Source organism: Dicentrarchus labrax, unplaced genomic scaffold (assembly GCF_905237075.1).
Source record: "Dicentrarchus labrax unplaced genomic scaffold, dlabrax2021, whole genome shotgun sequence".
NCBI classification, from domain to species: Eukaryota; Metazoa; Chordata; class Actinopteri; family Moronidae; genus Dicentrarchus; species Dicentrarchus labrax.
Window position 1 is genome coordinate 537,501 of NW_026136875.1, and position 12,500 is coordinate 550,000.

Consider the following 12,500-nt stretch of genomic DNA (forward strand, 5'->3'; position numbering starts at 1 on the left):
CCAATGAGAACTGCTGTCAGTTAATGACTGCTGATATTGATTACATATTGATTATTGATGGTGTGATCAGGTCTCACTGAGTCGGTGGCGGCAGCAGCTTTCTCCAGAGTGGGACAGAGAGTTCTTCACGTTGACAGGTCGGTCCTCACTTTATTATTAATATACACCATTAATCATTATTATTATTATTAATATACACCATTAATCATTATTATTATTATTAATATACACCATTAATCATTATTATTATTATTAATATACACCATTAATCATTATTATTATTATTATTAATATACACCATTAATCATTATTATTATTATTAATATACACCATTAATCATTATTATTATTATTATTAATATACACCATTAATCATTATTATTATTATTAATATACACCATTAATCATTATTATTATTATTAATATACACCATTAATCATTATTATTATTATTATATTAATATACACCATTAATCATTATTATATTAATATACACCATTAATCATTATTATTATTAATATACACCATTAATCATTATTATTACTTTTTTTTTTACATGGATTAGTTTTTCTGCATCTGTCTGTGATAGTATGTGTCTAATGTTTCTAATATTATGTAAATGAAAGAAGGCAGTCCTAGAGGTCTGCTTTATGTGGGAGTTAAATGACAAATCCTGATCAAAGACAACTCCAAGATTCCTGACAGTGGTGCTAGAGGCCAAGTTAATGCCATCTAGAGTGACTACAGGTACTACTCGGAAAATTAGAATATCGTGTAAAAGTTGTTTTATTCAGGCAATTCAACATAAAAGGTGAAACCAATACATTCTATAGACTCATTACATGCAAAGTGAGATATCTCAAGCATTTCTTTGTTGTAATTTTGCTGATTATGATTTACAGCTTATTAAAAACTCAGAAAATTAGAATACTGTGAAAAGCTTCAGTATTGTAGGCTCAAAGTGTCACACACTAATCAGGTAAGTAATCCAAAACACCTGCAAAAGGGTCCTGAGCCTTTAAAAAGTCTGTTTGGTGTGTCTTGTTTGGTTTAGAAGAATTCACAATCATGGGGAAGACTGCTGATCTCACAGTTGTGCAGAAAACCATCATTGACTCCATCCACAAGGTGTGTAAGACACAAAAAGTGATAGCAAAAGAAGCTGGGTGTTCTCAGAGTGCTGTCTCAAAGCACATTAATGGACAGTTAAGTGGAAGGCAGAAGTGTGGAAGAAAACGGTGTACAAGCCGGAGGGATGACCGCAGCCTGGAGAAGATGGTCAGGAAAGGGCCATTCAAAAGTGTGGGGGAACTTTATAAGGAGTGGACTCAGGCTTCAAATGTCGAATTCCTGTTGTCAAGCCGCTCCTCACGAGCAAGCAACGCCAGAGGCGCCTTAGCTAGGCTAGAGAGAAGAAAGACTGGACTGTTGGCCAGTGGTCCAAAGTCCTCTTGTCTGATGAGAGCAAGTTTTGCATCTCATTTGGCAACAAAGGTCCCAGAGTCTGGAGGAAGACCGGAGAGGCGCAAAATGGAAGATGCATGAAGTCCAGTGTTAAGTTTCCCCAGTCTGTGATGGCTTGGGGATCCATGTCAGCTGCTGGTGTTGGTCCTCTGTGCTTTATCAAGTCCACCATAAACGCAGCTGTCAACCAGGACATTTTAGAGCACTTCATGCTTGCTTCAGTGGACCAGCTTTATGGGGATGCGTACTTCATCTTCCAGCAGGACTTGGCACCTGCCCACACTGCCAAAAGTACAAAATCCTGGTTCAACAACCATGGGATTACGGTGCTTGACTGGCCCGAAAACTCACCTGACCTAAACCCCATAGAAAATCTGTGGGGCATTGCCAAGAGAAAGCTTAACGGAGAAAGACCAAACAATAAAGAAGAGCTCAAGGCCGCGATTGAAGCATGTTGGTCTTCCATAACACCTGAGATATGCCACAAGATGGTAGCATCCATGCCACGCCGGATTAAGGCAGTCATTCGTGCAAAAGGGGCCCCAACCAAGTACTAAGTACAGATGCAAGATTTTACATTCAGAGGCCTGACATTTTTGTATTTAAAATCCTTTTTTTTTATTGATTTCAAGCAGTATTCTAATTTTCTGAGTTTTTGAATTTGAGGTTTTCTGAAGCTGCAAGTCCTAATCAGCAAAATCAAAACAAATAAAAGCTTGAAATATATTGATTTGCATACTATTTGTCTATATAATATGTAAATTTCACCTTTAAAGTTGAGTTACAGAAATACATGCACTTTTTCAGGATATTCTAATTTTCCGAGTAGTACCTGTATATCTTTAGACAGTGAGTCTCTAAGGTTTTTGGGGCCAAGAACAAGAATTTCGTTTTTTTCTGAGTTTAACAAAATTGCAGGTCATCCAGGATTTTATGTCCGTAAGACAGAGTATTTATACTTTATCAAGGAGTAATTGTACTTTATTAAGGAGTATTTATACTCTATTAAGGAGTATTTATACTTTATTAAGGAGCATTTATACTTTATTAAGGAGTATTTATACTTTATTAAGGAGCATTTATACTTTATTAAGGAGTATTTATACTTTATTAAGGAGTATTTATACTTTATTAAGGAGCATTTATACTTTATTAAGGAGTATTTATACTTTATTAAGGAGCATTTATACTTTATTAAGGAGTATTTATACCTTATTAAGGAGCATTTGTACTTTATTAAGGAGTATTTGTACTTTATTAAGGAGTATTTATACCTTATTAAGGAGCATTTATACTTTATGAAGGAGCATTTATACTTTATTAAGGAGTATTTATACTTTATTAAGGAGTATTTGTACTTTATTAAGGAGTATTTGTACTTTATTAAGGAGCATTTATACTTTATTAAGGAGTATTTGTACTTTATTAAGGAGTATTTGTACTTTATTAAGGAGTATTTGTACTTTATTAAGGAGCATTTATACTTTATTAAGGAGTATTTATACTTTATTAAGGAGTATTTGTACTTTATTAAGGAGTATTTGTACTTTATTAAGGAGCATTTATACTTTATTAAGGAGTATTTGTACTTTATTAAGGAGTATTTATACTTTATTAAGGAGTATTTGTACTTTATTAAGGAGCATTTATACTTTATTAAGGAGTATTTGTACTTTATTAAGGAGTATTTATACTTTATTAAGGAGTATTTGTACTTTATTAAGGAGCATTTATACTTTATTAAGGAGTATTTATACCTTATTAAGGAGCATTTATACTTTATTAAGGAGTATTTGTACTTTATTAAGGAGTATTTGTACTTCATTAAGGAGTATTTATACTTTTATTAAGGAGTATTTGTACTTCATTAAGGAGTATTTATACTTTATTAAGGAGTATTTGTACTTTATTAAGGAGTATTTATACTTTATTAAGGAGTATTTATACTTTATTAAGGAGTATTTGTACTTCATTAAGGAGTATTTATACTTTATTAAGGAGCATTTGTACTTTATTAAGGAGTATTTGTACTTTATTAAGGAGTATTTATACTTTATTAAGGAGTATTTGTACTTTATTAAGGAGCATTTATACTTTATTAAGGAGTATTTATACCTTATTAAGGAGCATTTATACTTTATTAAGGAGTATTTGTACTTTATTAAGGAGTATTTGTACTTCATTAAGGAGTATTTATACTTTATTAAGGAGTATTTGTACTTCATTAAGGAGTATTTATACTTTATTAAGGAGTATTTGTACTTTATTAAGGAGCATTTATACTTTATTAAGGAGTATTTATACTTTATTAAGGAGTATTTGTACTTCATTAAGGAGTATTTATACTTTATTAAGGAGTATTTGTACTTTATTAAGGAGCATTTATACTTTATTAAGGAGCATTTGTACTTTATTAAGGAGTATTTGTACTGTGTTATCCGTCCTCTTTCTGTGAGCGAGCTGTGGCGGCTGCGGTGGCGGCGCTCAGACAGGAGGTGGCGTGTGGCGGTTGATCATGTGACACAGGTGAGCTGCTGTGTTTACAGGAGGAGTTATTACGCCGGCAACTGGGCCAGCTTCACCTTCAGCGGCCTGCTCACCTGGATACAGCAGCACCATGTGAGTACAGGCTGCGCTCTGATTGGCTGCTGAGCATTATTGATTAGTTCCACTCATTATTGATCAGGTGACTGTGTGTGCTGGTAGGAGGAGCCTCTGCCAGAGGAGGCTCAGGATTGGTCGAGCCTGTTGGAGGAAGGGGAGGAGCTGATCCACCTGTCACACTCAGACTGCGCCTCCATCAGGAACCTGCAAGTGTTCTGTTTCACCAGGTAAACCTGAGCTGGGCTTCCTGTCTAGATATTTCACAATAAAAGCCTCAGATAAAATGATCACAGATATCACTCAGTTATTAATTAGTTATTAATGTCAGTGAGGAAGATGAGGAGGAAGAGGCTCCAAACACCACAGAAGAAGAAACAGGAGGAGCTGCTGAAGACTCAGAATGTGCAGGTTGGATTCTGATCAATAGTTTGATCACTTATTGATTTTCATACAATGATTGATTGTTCAAAGCAGGAGAAACATCTGAAATGGGGATTTGTTTTTATCCCAGATTCCACAGAAGAAGAGACGAAAGAGACCGGAGAGGAGGAAGAGGAGGTGAGGGAGGAAGAGGAGGTGAGGGAGGAAGAGCAAACAACCCCCTCTGCTGCGCTCCGCCAATCAGAACCAACGAAGAAGAAGATCAGCTACGCTCAGCTGCTGAAGGAAGGACGCAGGTTCAACATCGACCTGGTCTCCAAGGTAACGGCCGCCATCTCTCAGCAACGTGTATAACAAAGTATTATAATGTATTATGTCGTTGTCGTTGTTGTCATTGTTGTCGTTGTCGTTGTCGTTGTTGTTGTTGTTGTTGTTGTTGTCAGCACTCTCAGCAATGTTTCTTCTTCTCTTCCTCCAGCTGATGTATTCTCGCGGCTCATTGGTCGATCTGCTCATCAAATCAAACGTCAGTCGTTACGCAGAGTTCAAGAACGTCACCAGGATACTGACCTACAGAGACAGACAGGTGGAACAGGTGAGTGCGACGGGTTGATACCTGTCTGTCTGTGGACCCACCTCTCTGTCTGTATACTCACCTGTGTGTCTGTGTTCCTGTCTGTCTGTGTACCTGTCTGTCTGTATACTCACCTGTCTGTCTGTGTTCCTGTCTGTCTGTGTTCCTGTCTGTCTGTGTACCTGTCTGTCTGTATACTCACCTGTGTGTCTGTGTTCCTGTCTGTCTGTGTACCTGTCTGTCTGTATACTCAGCTGTCTGCATACTCACCTGTCTGTCTGTATACTCACCTGTGTGTCTGTGTTCCTGTCTGTCTGTATACTCACCTGTCTGTATACTCACCTGTCTGTATACTCACCTGTCTGCATACTCACCTGTCTGTCTGTATACTCACCTGTCTGTCTGTGTTCCTGTCTGTCTGTATACTCACCTGTCTGCATACTCACCTGTCTGTCTGTATACTCACCTGTCTGTCTGTGTTCCTGTCTGTCTGTATACTCAACTGTCTGTCTGTATACTCACCTGTCTGTCTGTATACTCACCTGTGTGTCTGTGTTCCTGTCTGTCTGTGTTCCTGTCTGTCTGTATACTCAGCTGTCTGCATACTCACCTGTCTGTCTGTATACTCACCTGTGTGTCTGTGTTCCTGTCTGTCTGTATACTCACCTGTCTGTATACTCACCTGTCTGTATACTCACCTGTGTATCTGTGTTCCTGTCTGTCTGTGTTCCTGTCTGTCTGTATACTCAGCTGTCTGCATACTCACCTGTCTGTCTGTATACTCACCTGTGTGTCTGTGTTCCTGTCTGTCTGTATACTCACCTGTCTGTATACTCACCTGTGTGTCTGTGTTCCTGTCTGTCTGTATACTCACCTGTGTGTCTGTGTTCCTGTCTGTCTGTATACTCACCTGTGTGTCTGTGTTCCTGTCTGTCTGTATGCTCACCTGTCTGTATGCTCACCTGTCTGTCTGTGTTCCTGTCTATCTGTATACTCACCTGTCTGTATACTCAGCTGTCTGTCTGTGTTCCTGTCTATCTGTATACTCACCCGTCTGTATACTCAGCTGTCTGTCTGTGTTCCTGTCTATCTGTATACTCACCTGTCTGTATACTCAGCTGTCTGTCTGTGTTCCTGTCTATCTGTATACTCACCTGTCTGTATACTCAGCTGTCTGTCTGTGTTCCTGTCTATCTGTATACTCACCTGTCTGTATACTCAGCTGTCTGTCTGTGTACCTGTCTGTCTCTCAGGTGCCCTGCAGCAGAGCCGATGTGTTTGCGAGTCGTCAGCTGTCTGTGGTTGAAAAGAGGAAGCTGATGCGTTTCCTCACTTCCTGTGTGGAGGAGACGGAGGAGCAGCGAGGTGAGGACACACCTGCTGACATCATCACTGCTCACCTGTCAGAGGTGCATTGTGGTTAATGTTGTTCTTTTATTCCCTCCAGCCTACAACGGGCGGCCATATTTGGAGTTCCTCCGTGACCGGCAGCTTGGGGACAACCTGCAGCACTTCCTGCTTCACTCCATCGCCATGGTAACAGAAGACACGCCCACAGAGGAGGGCCTGGCCTCCACGCGTCACTTCCTGCGCTGTCTGGGTCGCTACGGCAACACGCCCTTTCTGTTTCCTGTCTACGGCCTCGGAGAGATACCCCAGTGTTTCTGTAGGTAAGAACCTGTCTGCCTCTCTACCTACCTGTCTGTCTGTACTGCAGTATCTGTAGGGTCTCTGGAGGCAGGTGAGTTGGTCGTCATGGTGACGAGTGATGTCTCATTAGAACAGAACATGAATATTAATGAGGGGGTGTCGCCCAGGGCTCAGCTCATTTACATATTAGATCATCGTCAGCGGATATTAGTGCTCACACACACACACACACACACACATTATATATAATGTATAATACATATATAATATACACAGATATAATGTATATGTATATATTATATAAATATACACTACCAGTCAAAAGTTTGGACACACCTTCTCATTTAATGGTTTTTCTTTATTTTCATGACTATTCATCAAAACTATGAATGAACATATGGAATTATGTAGTAAACAAAAAAGTGTGAAATAACTCAAAACATGTTTTATATTTTAGATTCCCTTTGCTTTGATTACTGCTTTGCACACTCTTGGCATTCTCTCGATGAGCTTCACGAGGTAGTCACCTGAAATGGTTTTCCAACAGTCTTGAAGGAGTTCCCAGAGATGCTGAGCACTTGTTGGCCCTTTTGCTTTCACTCTGCGGTCCATCTCATCCCAAACCATCTCGATTGGGTTTAGGTCAGGTGACTGTGGAGGCCAGATCATCTGGCGCAGCACTCATCACTCTCCTTCTTGGTCAAATAGCCCTTACACAGCCTGGAGGTGTGTTTTGAATAAATCCCTAACAGTGTCACCAGCAAAGCACCCCCACTCCATCACACCTCCTCCTCCATGCTTCACGGTGGGAACCATGCATGTAGAGACCATCCGTTCACCTTTTCTGCGTCGCACAAAGACACGGCGGGTGGAACCAAAGATCTCAAATTTGGACTCATTAGACGAAAGCACAGATTTCCACTGGTCTAATGTCCATTCCTTGTGTTTCTTGGCCCAAACAAATCTCTTCTGCTTGTTGCTTTTCCTTAGTAGTGTTTTTTTAGCAGCTATTTGACCATAAAGGCCTGATTTGTCTCCTCTGAACAGTTGATGTAGAGATGTGTCTGCTACTAGAACTCTGTGTGGCATTCATCCGGGCTCTAATCTGAGGTTCTGTTAACCCTAACCCTGACTTCTGCACAACACAACTGATGGTCCCAACCCCATTAAGAAGGCAAGAAATCCACAAATGAACCCTTACAAGGCACAGCTGTGAAGTGAAAACCATTTCAGGTGACTACATCATGAAGCTCATTGAGAGAAGGCCAAGGGTTTGCAGCGCTGTCAACCAAGCAAAGGGTGGCTACTTTGAGGAATCTAAAATATAAAACTGGATGGGGCCAATCCGGTCCAGTATCGGTATCGGGACCGATACCAGCGTAATTCACGTATCGGATTTTCCCGAGCCAACCTGCGGAGATATCCGATATCAATGAGCCATGTGTGCGCTTTAACGCTGTCTGCTGAAATTACTCCACAGGTGATTCCTGCCGGCCAGTCTGCTGGCTGGCTGCAAACTGTGGAATGGATTTCCTGAACGGAGGCGCGGCTCAATGAGACACAGAGTAATGAGACACGCCCCCGCTCAGGAAATCCATTCAGCAGTTTGCAGCCAGCTAGGAAAGCCGTGATACAGAGAGGAGGAAGCTCCCTCGCGTCGTACAACACTACGAACACAATCAAACATTTAAAAAAGCACCACACGAAACAGCACGAGGATTATTTAGCCAGGGACAGAAAGACAAAAGGAGCTGTCAGGAATCACTTCTGGAGTCATTCCAAAAACAAGGTAAACTCCAGGCAGACAACGTGAAAGCTAAAGGGATGTGTGTGTGTGTGTGTGTGTGTGTGTGTGTGTGTAAGATGTTTACACTTTTCTTATATTTCAATGATTTGACATTTTGGGAATTTAATAAATATTGACATGACAATCAATTTGAAACCCTTACAGTTGCATATTTGTTTTCAGAATGGGATTTTTCCTGTTAACAGGATTTCCTGTTTTTCTGACTTCCTTTTCTGACCTTATACTTACCTCAAGTTTCCTTTTGGGACATACATGCATACATACGTACAGATCATACTTGCCTGTTGAGAGGAGTTTATTTCAGCCTCATATAAAATCAACAATAATGATAATAATAATATTAAAGCAAACAGAGCTCTGGTATCGGAATAGTATCGGTATCGGCCGATATCCAAATTCAGGTATCGGGATCGGATCGGAAGTGAAAAAATGTGGATCGGTGCATCCATATGAACATATTTAGAGTTATTTCACACTTTTTTGTTTACTACATAATTCCATGTGTGTTCATTCATAGTTTTGATGCCTTCAGTGAGAACCTACAGTGTAGTATAGTCATGAAAATAAAGAAAAACCATTAAATGAGAAGGTGTGTCCAAACTTTTGACTGGTAGTGTATATTGTATATAATGTATAGTTAGGTAACCTGTAATCAATATGATATTTGAGGTTAATCCCTAATATTGTAATAATAAAGCTTTTAATCTGAAACTCTGTTTTCATTGTGTACCTTGTTGTTTATTGATGGAAGAATTAAAATATATAGTTTTTTTGTTTGTGTGAAGGTTTTAATGGATAAAAACACTTAAAATCTACATTAAAGTATTAAATCTGAATGTTCACCTGAATTTAAAGATTTTAAAATATAAAATACAAACCCTGTTGTTGTTGTTGTTGTTGTTTCAGGATGTGTGCGGTGTTCGGGGGGATCTACTGTCTCAGACACTCAGTGGACGGTGTGGTGGTCGACCGAGACTCCAACAGGTACAGACACACTCATACATTCACAGAAGGAACTGATATGGAACCGATATCTCATATTGATCCCAATGATCTGGTCATCACTTCACTTCCTCTGTGTCTGAGAACAAAAAACAAACAGTCACTGAAGTCAACTCAGATCTAACACTGGCTGTTGAAACATTATTATTATTATATAATAAATAATAATAAAGTAGACTTTAGTAAACCTGAACCAAGCTGAAACAATATTGTGAACTTATGAAATAACTCATCTGTTTACAGTTGGTGTTCACGCTGTAATAACTGACACATATCCATCCAATAATAATCTGATTATCACCAGAAAGTGAAACTAAAGTGAATTAAACACAATAAAGTTCAGCAGCAGTTTCTAAGCTCTCATTAATAATATTAATATTATTATTAATGGATGTTGTAGCTTTAAATATGAAGAGACTCAACAGAGAGGTAGACAGGTGTGTGTGTGTGTGTGTGTGTGTGTGTGTGTGTGTGTGTGTGTGTGTGTGTGTGTGTGTGTGTGTGTGTGTGTGTGTGTGTGTGTGTGAGAGATTGTGTGTGTGACCTTCCAGCTGTGATTGGACGATAATTTATGATCAGTAAAATATTCAATTTATGGAGAGGAAATTAACATTATAATTTAACCTCCTCTTCACAGCTCACCGCTCTCTCTCTCTCTCTCTCTGTCTGTGTCAGTGTCTCTCTACCATTACTGTCAGCTGACTGATTGATTGACTGCTCTCTCTCTCTCTCTCTCTCTCTCACACACACACACACACACACACACACACACACACACACACAGGTGACCTATCGAAGGTCACGCTTTAACAGTGACTTCATCTGTCGGATTGTGTCGTCATGGAGACAGTAGCTCGTTAGCATGTTAGCTTCCCTCCCTCAGTCAGGTGTTAGTAAGAGCATATTTCTGTATTAGTTTCCATGGTTAGCACGTTAGCTGCTGTTAGCAGAGTCTGTGTTTAAAGCTCTGTGGAGGAGGACGTCTGTCATACAGTTTAATGCTCAGCAACGGGTTTTACAGACCGCTGACCGTACACAGGACAATATACGGAACCAACGCTAGACTGAAGACCTCCACCTACAGGAGGTTTCACTGGGTCACTGGGTCACTGGTTCACTGTTTCACTGGTTCACTGGTTCACTGGTTCACTGTTTCACTGGTTCACTGTTTCACTGGTTCACTGGTTCACTGGTTCACTGTTTCACTGGTTCACTGGTTCACTGGTTCACTGTTTCAGTGGTTCACTGTTTCACTGTTTCACTGTTTCACTGGTTCACTGGTTCACTGTTTCACTGGTTCACTGGTTCACTGTTTCACTGGTTCACTGTTTCACTGTTTCACTGGTTCACTGGTTCACTGGTTCACTGGTTCACTGTTTCAGTGGTTCACTGTTTCACTGGTTCACTGGTTCACTGGTTCACTGTTTCACTGGTTCACTGTTTCACTGTTTCACTGGTTCACTGTTTCACTGGTTCACTGGTTCAGTGGTTCAGTGTTTCACTGGTTCAGTGGTTCAGTGGTTCACTGTTTCAGTGGTTCACTGGTTCACTGGTTCACTGTTTCACTGGTTCACTGGTTCACTGTTTCACTGTTTCACTGGTTCACTGTTTCACTGGTTCACTGGTTCACTGTTTCAGTGGTTCACTGTTTCACTGGTTCACTGTTTCACTGGTTCACTGGTTCACTGTTTCACTGGTTCACTGTTTCACTGTTTCACTGGTTCACTGTTTCACTGGTTCAGTGGTTCAGTGTTTCAGTGGTTCAGTGGTTCACTGTTTCAGTGGTTCACTGGTTCACTGGTTCAGTGTTTCACTGGTTCACTATTTCACTGGTTCACTGTTTCACTGGTTCAGTGGTTCAGTGTTTCACTGGTTCAGTGGTTCAGTGGTTCAGTGGTTCAGTGGTTCAGTGGTTCACTGGTTCAGTGGTTCAGTGGTTCACTGGTTCAGTGTTTCACTGGTTCAGTGGTTCACTGGTTCAGTGGTTCACTGGTTCAGTGTTTCAGTGGTTCAGTGGTTCACTGGTTCAGTGGTTCAGTGTTTCACTGGTTCAGTGGTTCACTGGTTCAGTGGTTCAGTGGTTCACTGGTTCAGTATTTGAAGGTGTTTGAATTTGGAGCAGTAACAGTTTAATGTCTGTCTGTACCGGTTCCTCTGCTGGTTCTGGTCCCCACTGAACTGGACTTCTGTTTACTGTGAGCCAGTAATCTGACTGTGGGAACGCTAGCAGAGCTAATGGAGCTAACGGAGCAGCAGAGGTGTGTGTGTGTGTGTGTGTGTGTGTGTGTGTGTGTGTGTGTGTATATATCATCTGTATTATGTGTGTGACCTTCTACTGCTGCTGGTCCCCTGTGTGTGTGTGTGTGTGTCAGAGGTTATAGATGAGCTCCTGAGCGCATCATTATTCCCAATAATAGGTTTCAGCAGTGTGTGTGTGTGTGTGTGTGTGTGTGTGTGTGTGTGTGTGAAAAGGCGTCAGAATCAATCATTTTTACCTGATTTAATAAAGTGAAACTCTCTCTGTGATTTAGCTGTTGTTCATTGACTTTCTTCATTTGCTCGTTTCTGATGATTTTTTGTGATTTTGTAATAAAAGGTTGCAGTGATCGCAGCTGTAATTAATTAATGGATCAACTGACACAATAATAATAATAATAATAATAATAATATAATACCTTCAGTGGCGTCCACACCTCTTTATGCTGGGGGGGTTCGTTCATTCCCACTTTATGTAATAACACATTTATAGCAGCTGATTAAACTTGCAGGGTTCATCATAAAGTATAAACACAGCGAACACGCCGACCTCCCACTGGCTCCTTTATGAATGTAGTTTATCAATGGCGTCATGTCTCCCCCTTTTTCAGGTGTAAGGCAGTGATTGACAGCCGAGGACAGCGAATCACCTGCAGCCATTTCGTGGTGGAGGAGGGCTACGTGGCGGCGGACCGGAAGAGGGTGGCCACACCCACAAGGTCAGGACCCATCAATAATCATCCACCCAAAATCCAACACCTCAC

General features: G+C 40.4%; 1 protein-coding gene and 2 long non-coding RNA genes across 24 annotated transcripts in view; 1 reads left to right on the forward strand and 2 right to left on the reverse strand.

Annotated features, from left to right (window-relative positions):
- chm (CHM Rab escort protein) overlaps nt 1–12,500 on the forward strand; it is a 24,579-nt gene that overhangs the window by 1,278 nt on the left and 10,801 nt on the right. For 2 of the 9 annotated variants that reach the window (XR_007883618.1, XM_051394785.1), the window contains exons 1-11: nt 2,604–3,219; nt 3,473–3,577; nt 3,809–4,081; nt 4,169–4,293; nt 4,395–4,474; nt 4,578–4,768; nt 4,926–5,042; nt 6,275–6,386; nt 6,469–6,691; nt 9,385–9,462; nt 12,348–12,455. Coding sequence is in view for 8 of the 9 variants with exons in the window: in XM_051394785.1 (XP_051250745.1) it covers nt 2,761–3,219; nt 3,473–3,577; nt 3,809–4,081; nt 4,169–4,293; nt 4,395–4,474; nt 4,578–4,768; nt 4,926–5,042; nt 6,275–6,386; nt 6,469–6,691; nt 9,385–9,462; nt 12,348–12,455 (1,871 nt within the window). In the remaining variant the exon portion in view is untranslated. Of the gene's footprint in view, nt 1–70; nt 138–2,438; nt 3,220–3,472; nt 3,578–3,808; nt 4,082–4,168; nt 4,294–4,394; nt 4,475–4,577; nt 4,769–4,925; nt 5,043–6,274; nt 6,387–6,468; nt 6,692–9,384; nt 9,463–12,347; nt 12,456–12,500 lie in introns of those variants that run through there. The other 7 variants (XM_051394787.1, XM_051394788.1, XM_051394783.1 and 4 more) reach the window with 6 other exon arrangements.
- On the reverse strand, nt 2,583–3,983 carry LOC127360428 (uncharacterized). 14 transcript variants are annotated; one of them, XR_007883730.1, is made up of 5 exons: nt 3,662–3,983; nt 3,473–3,577; nt 3,010–3,219; nt 2,716–2,736; nt 2,625–2,673 (listed from the first exon to the last, which is right to left on the reverse strand). It is a non-coding gene; the product is annotated as an uncharacterized LOC127360428 (long non-coding RNA). The 14 variants fall into 14 exon arrangements; XR_007883733.1 differs by having other exon boundaries at nt 3,094–3,219; nt 3,662–3,979; XR_007883723.1 differs by lacking the exon at nt 2,716–2,736 and having other exon boundaries at nt 2,583–2,673; nt 3,073–3,219; nt 3,662–3,975.
- Nucleotides 5,155–6,272, reverse strand: LOC127360433 (uncharacterized). Its single transcript, XR_007883742.1, has 2 exons — nt 5,896–6,272; nt 5,155–5,363 (listed from the first exon to the last, which is right to left on the reverse strand). It is a non-coding gene; the product is annotated as an uncharacterized LOC127360433 (long non-coding RNA).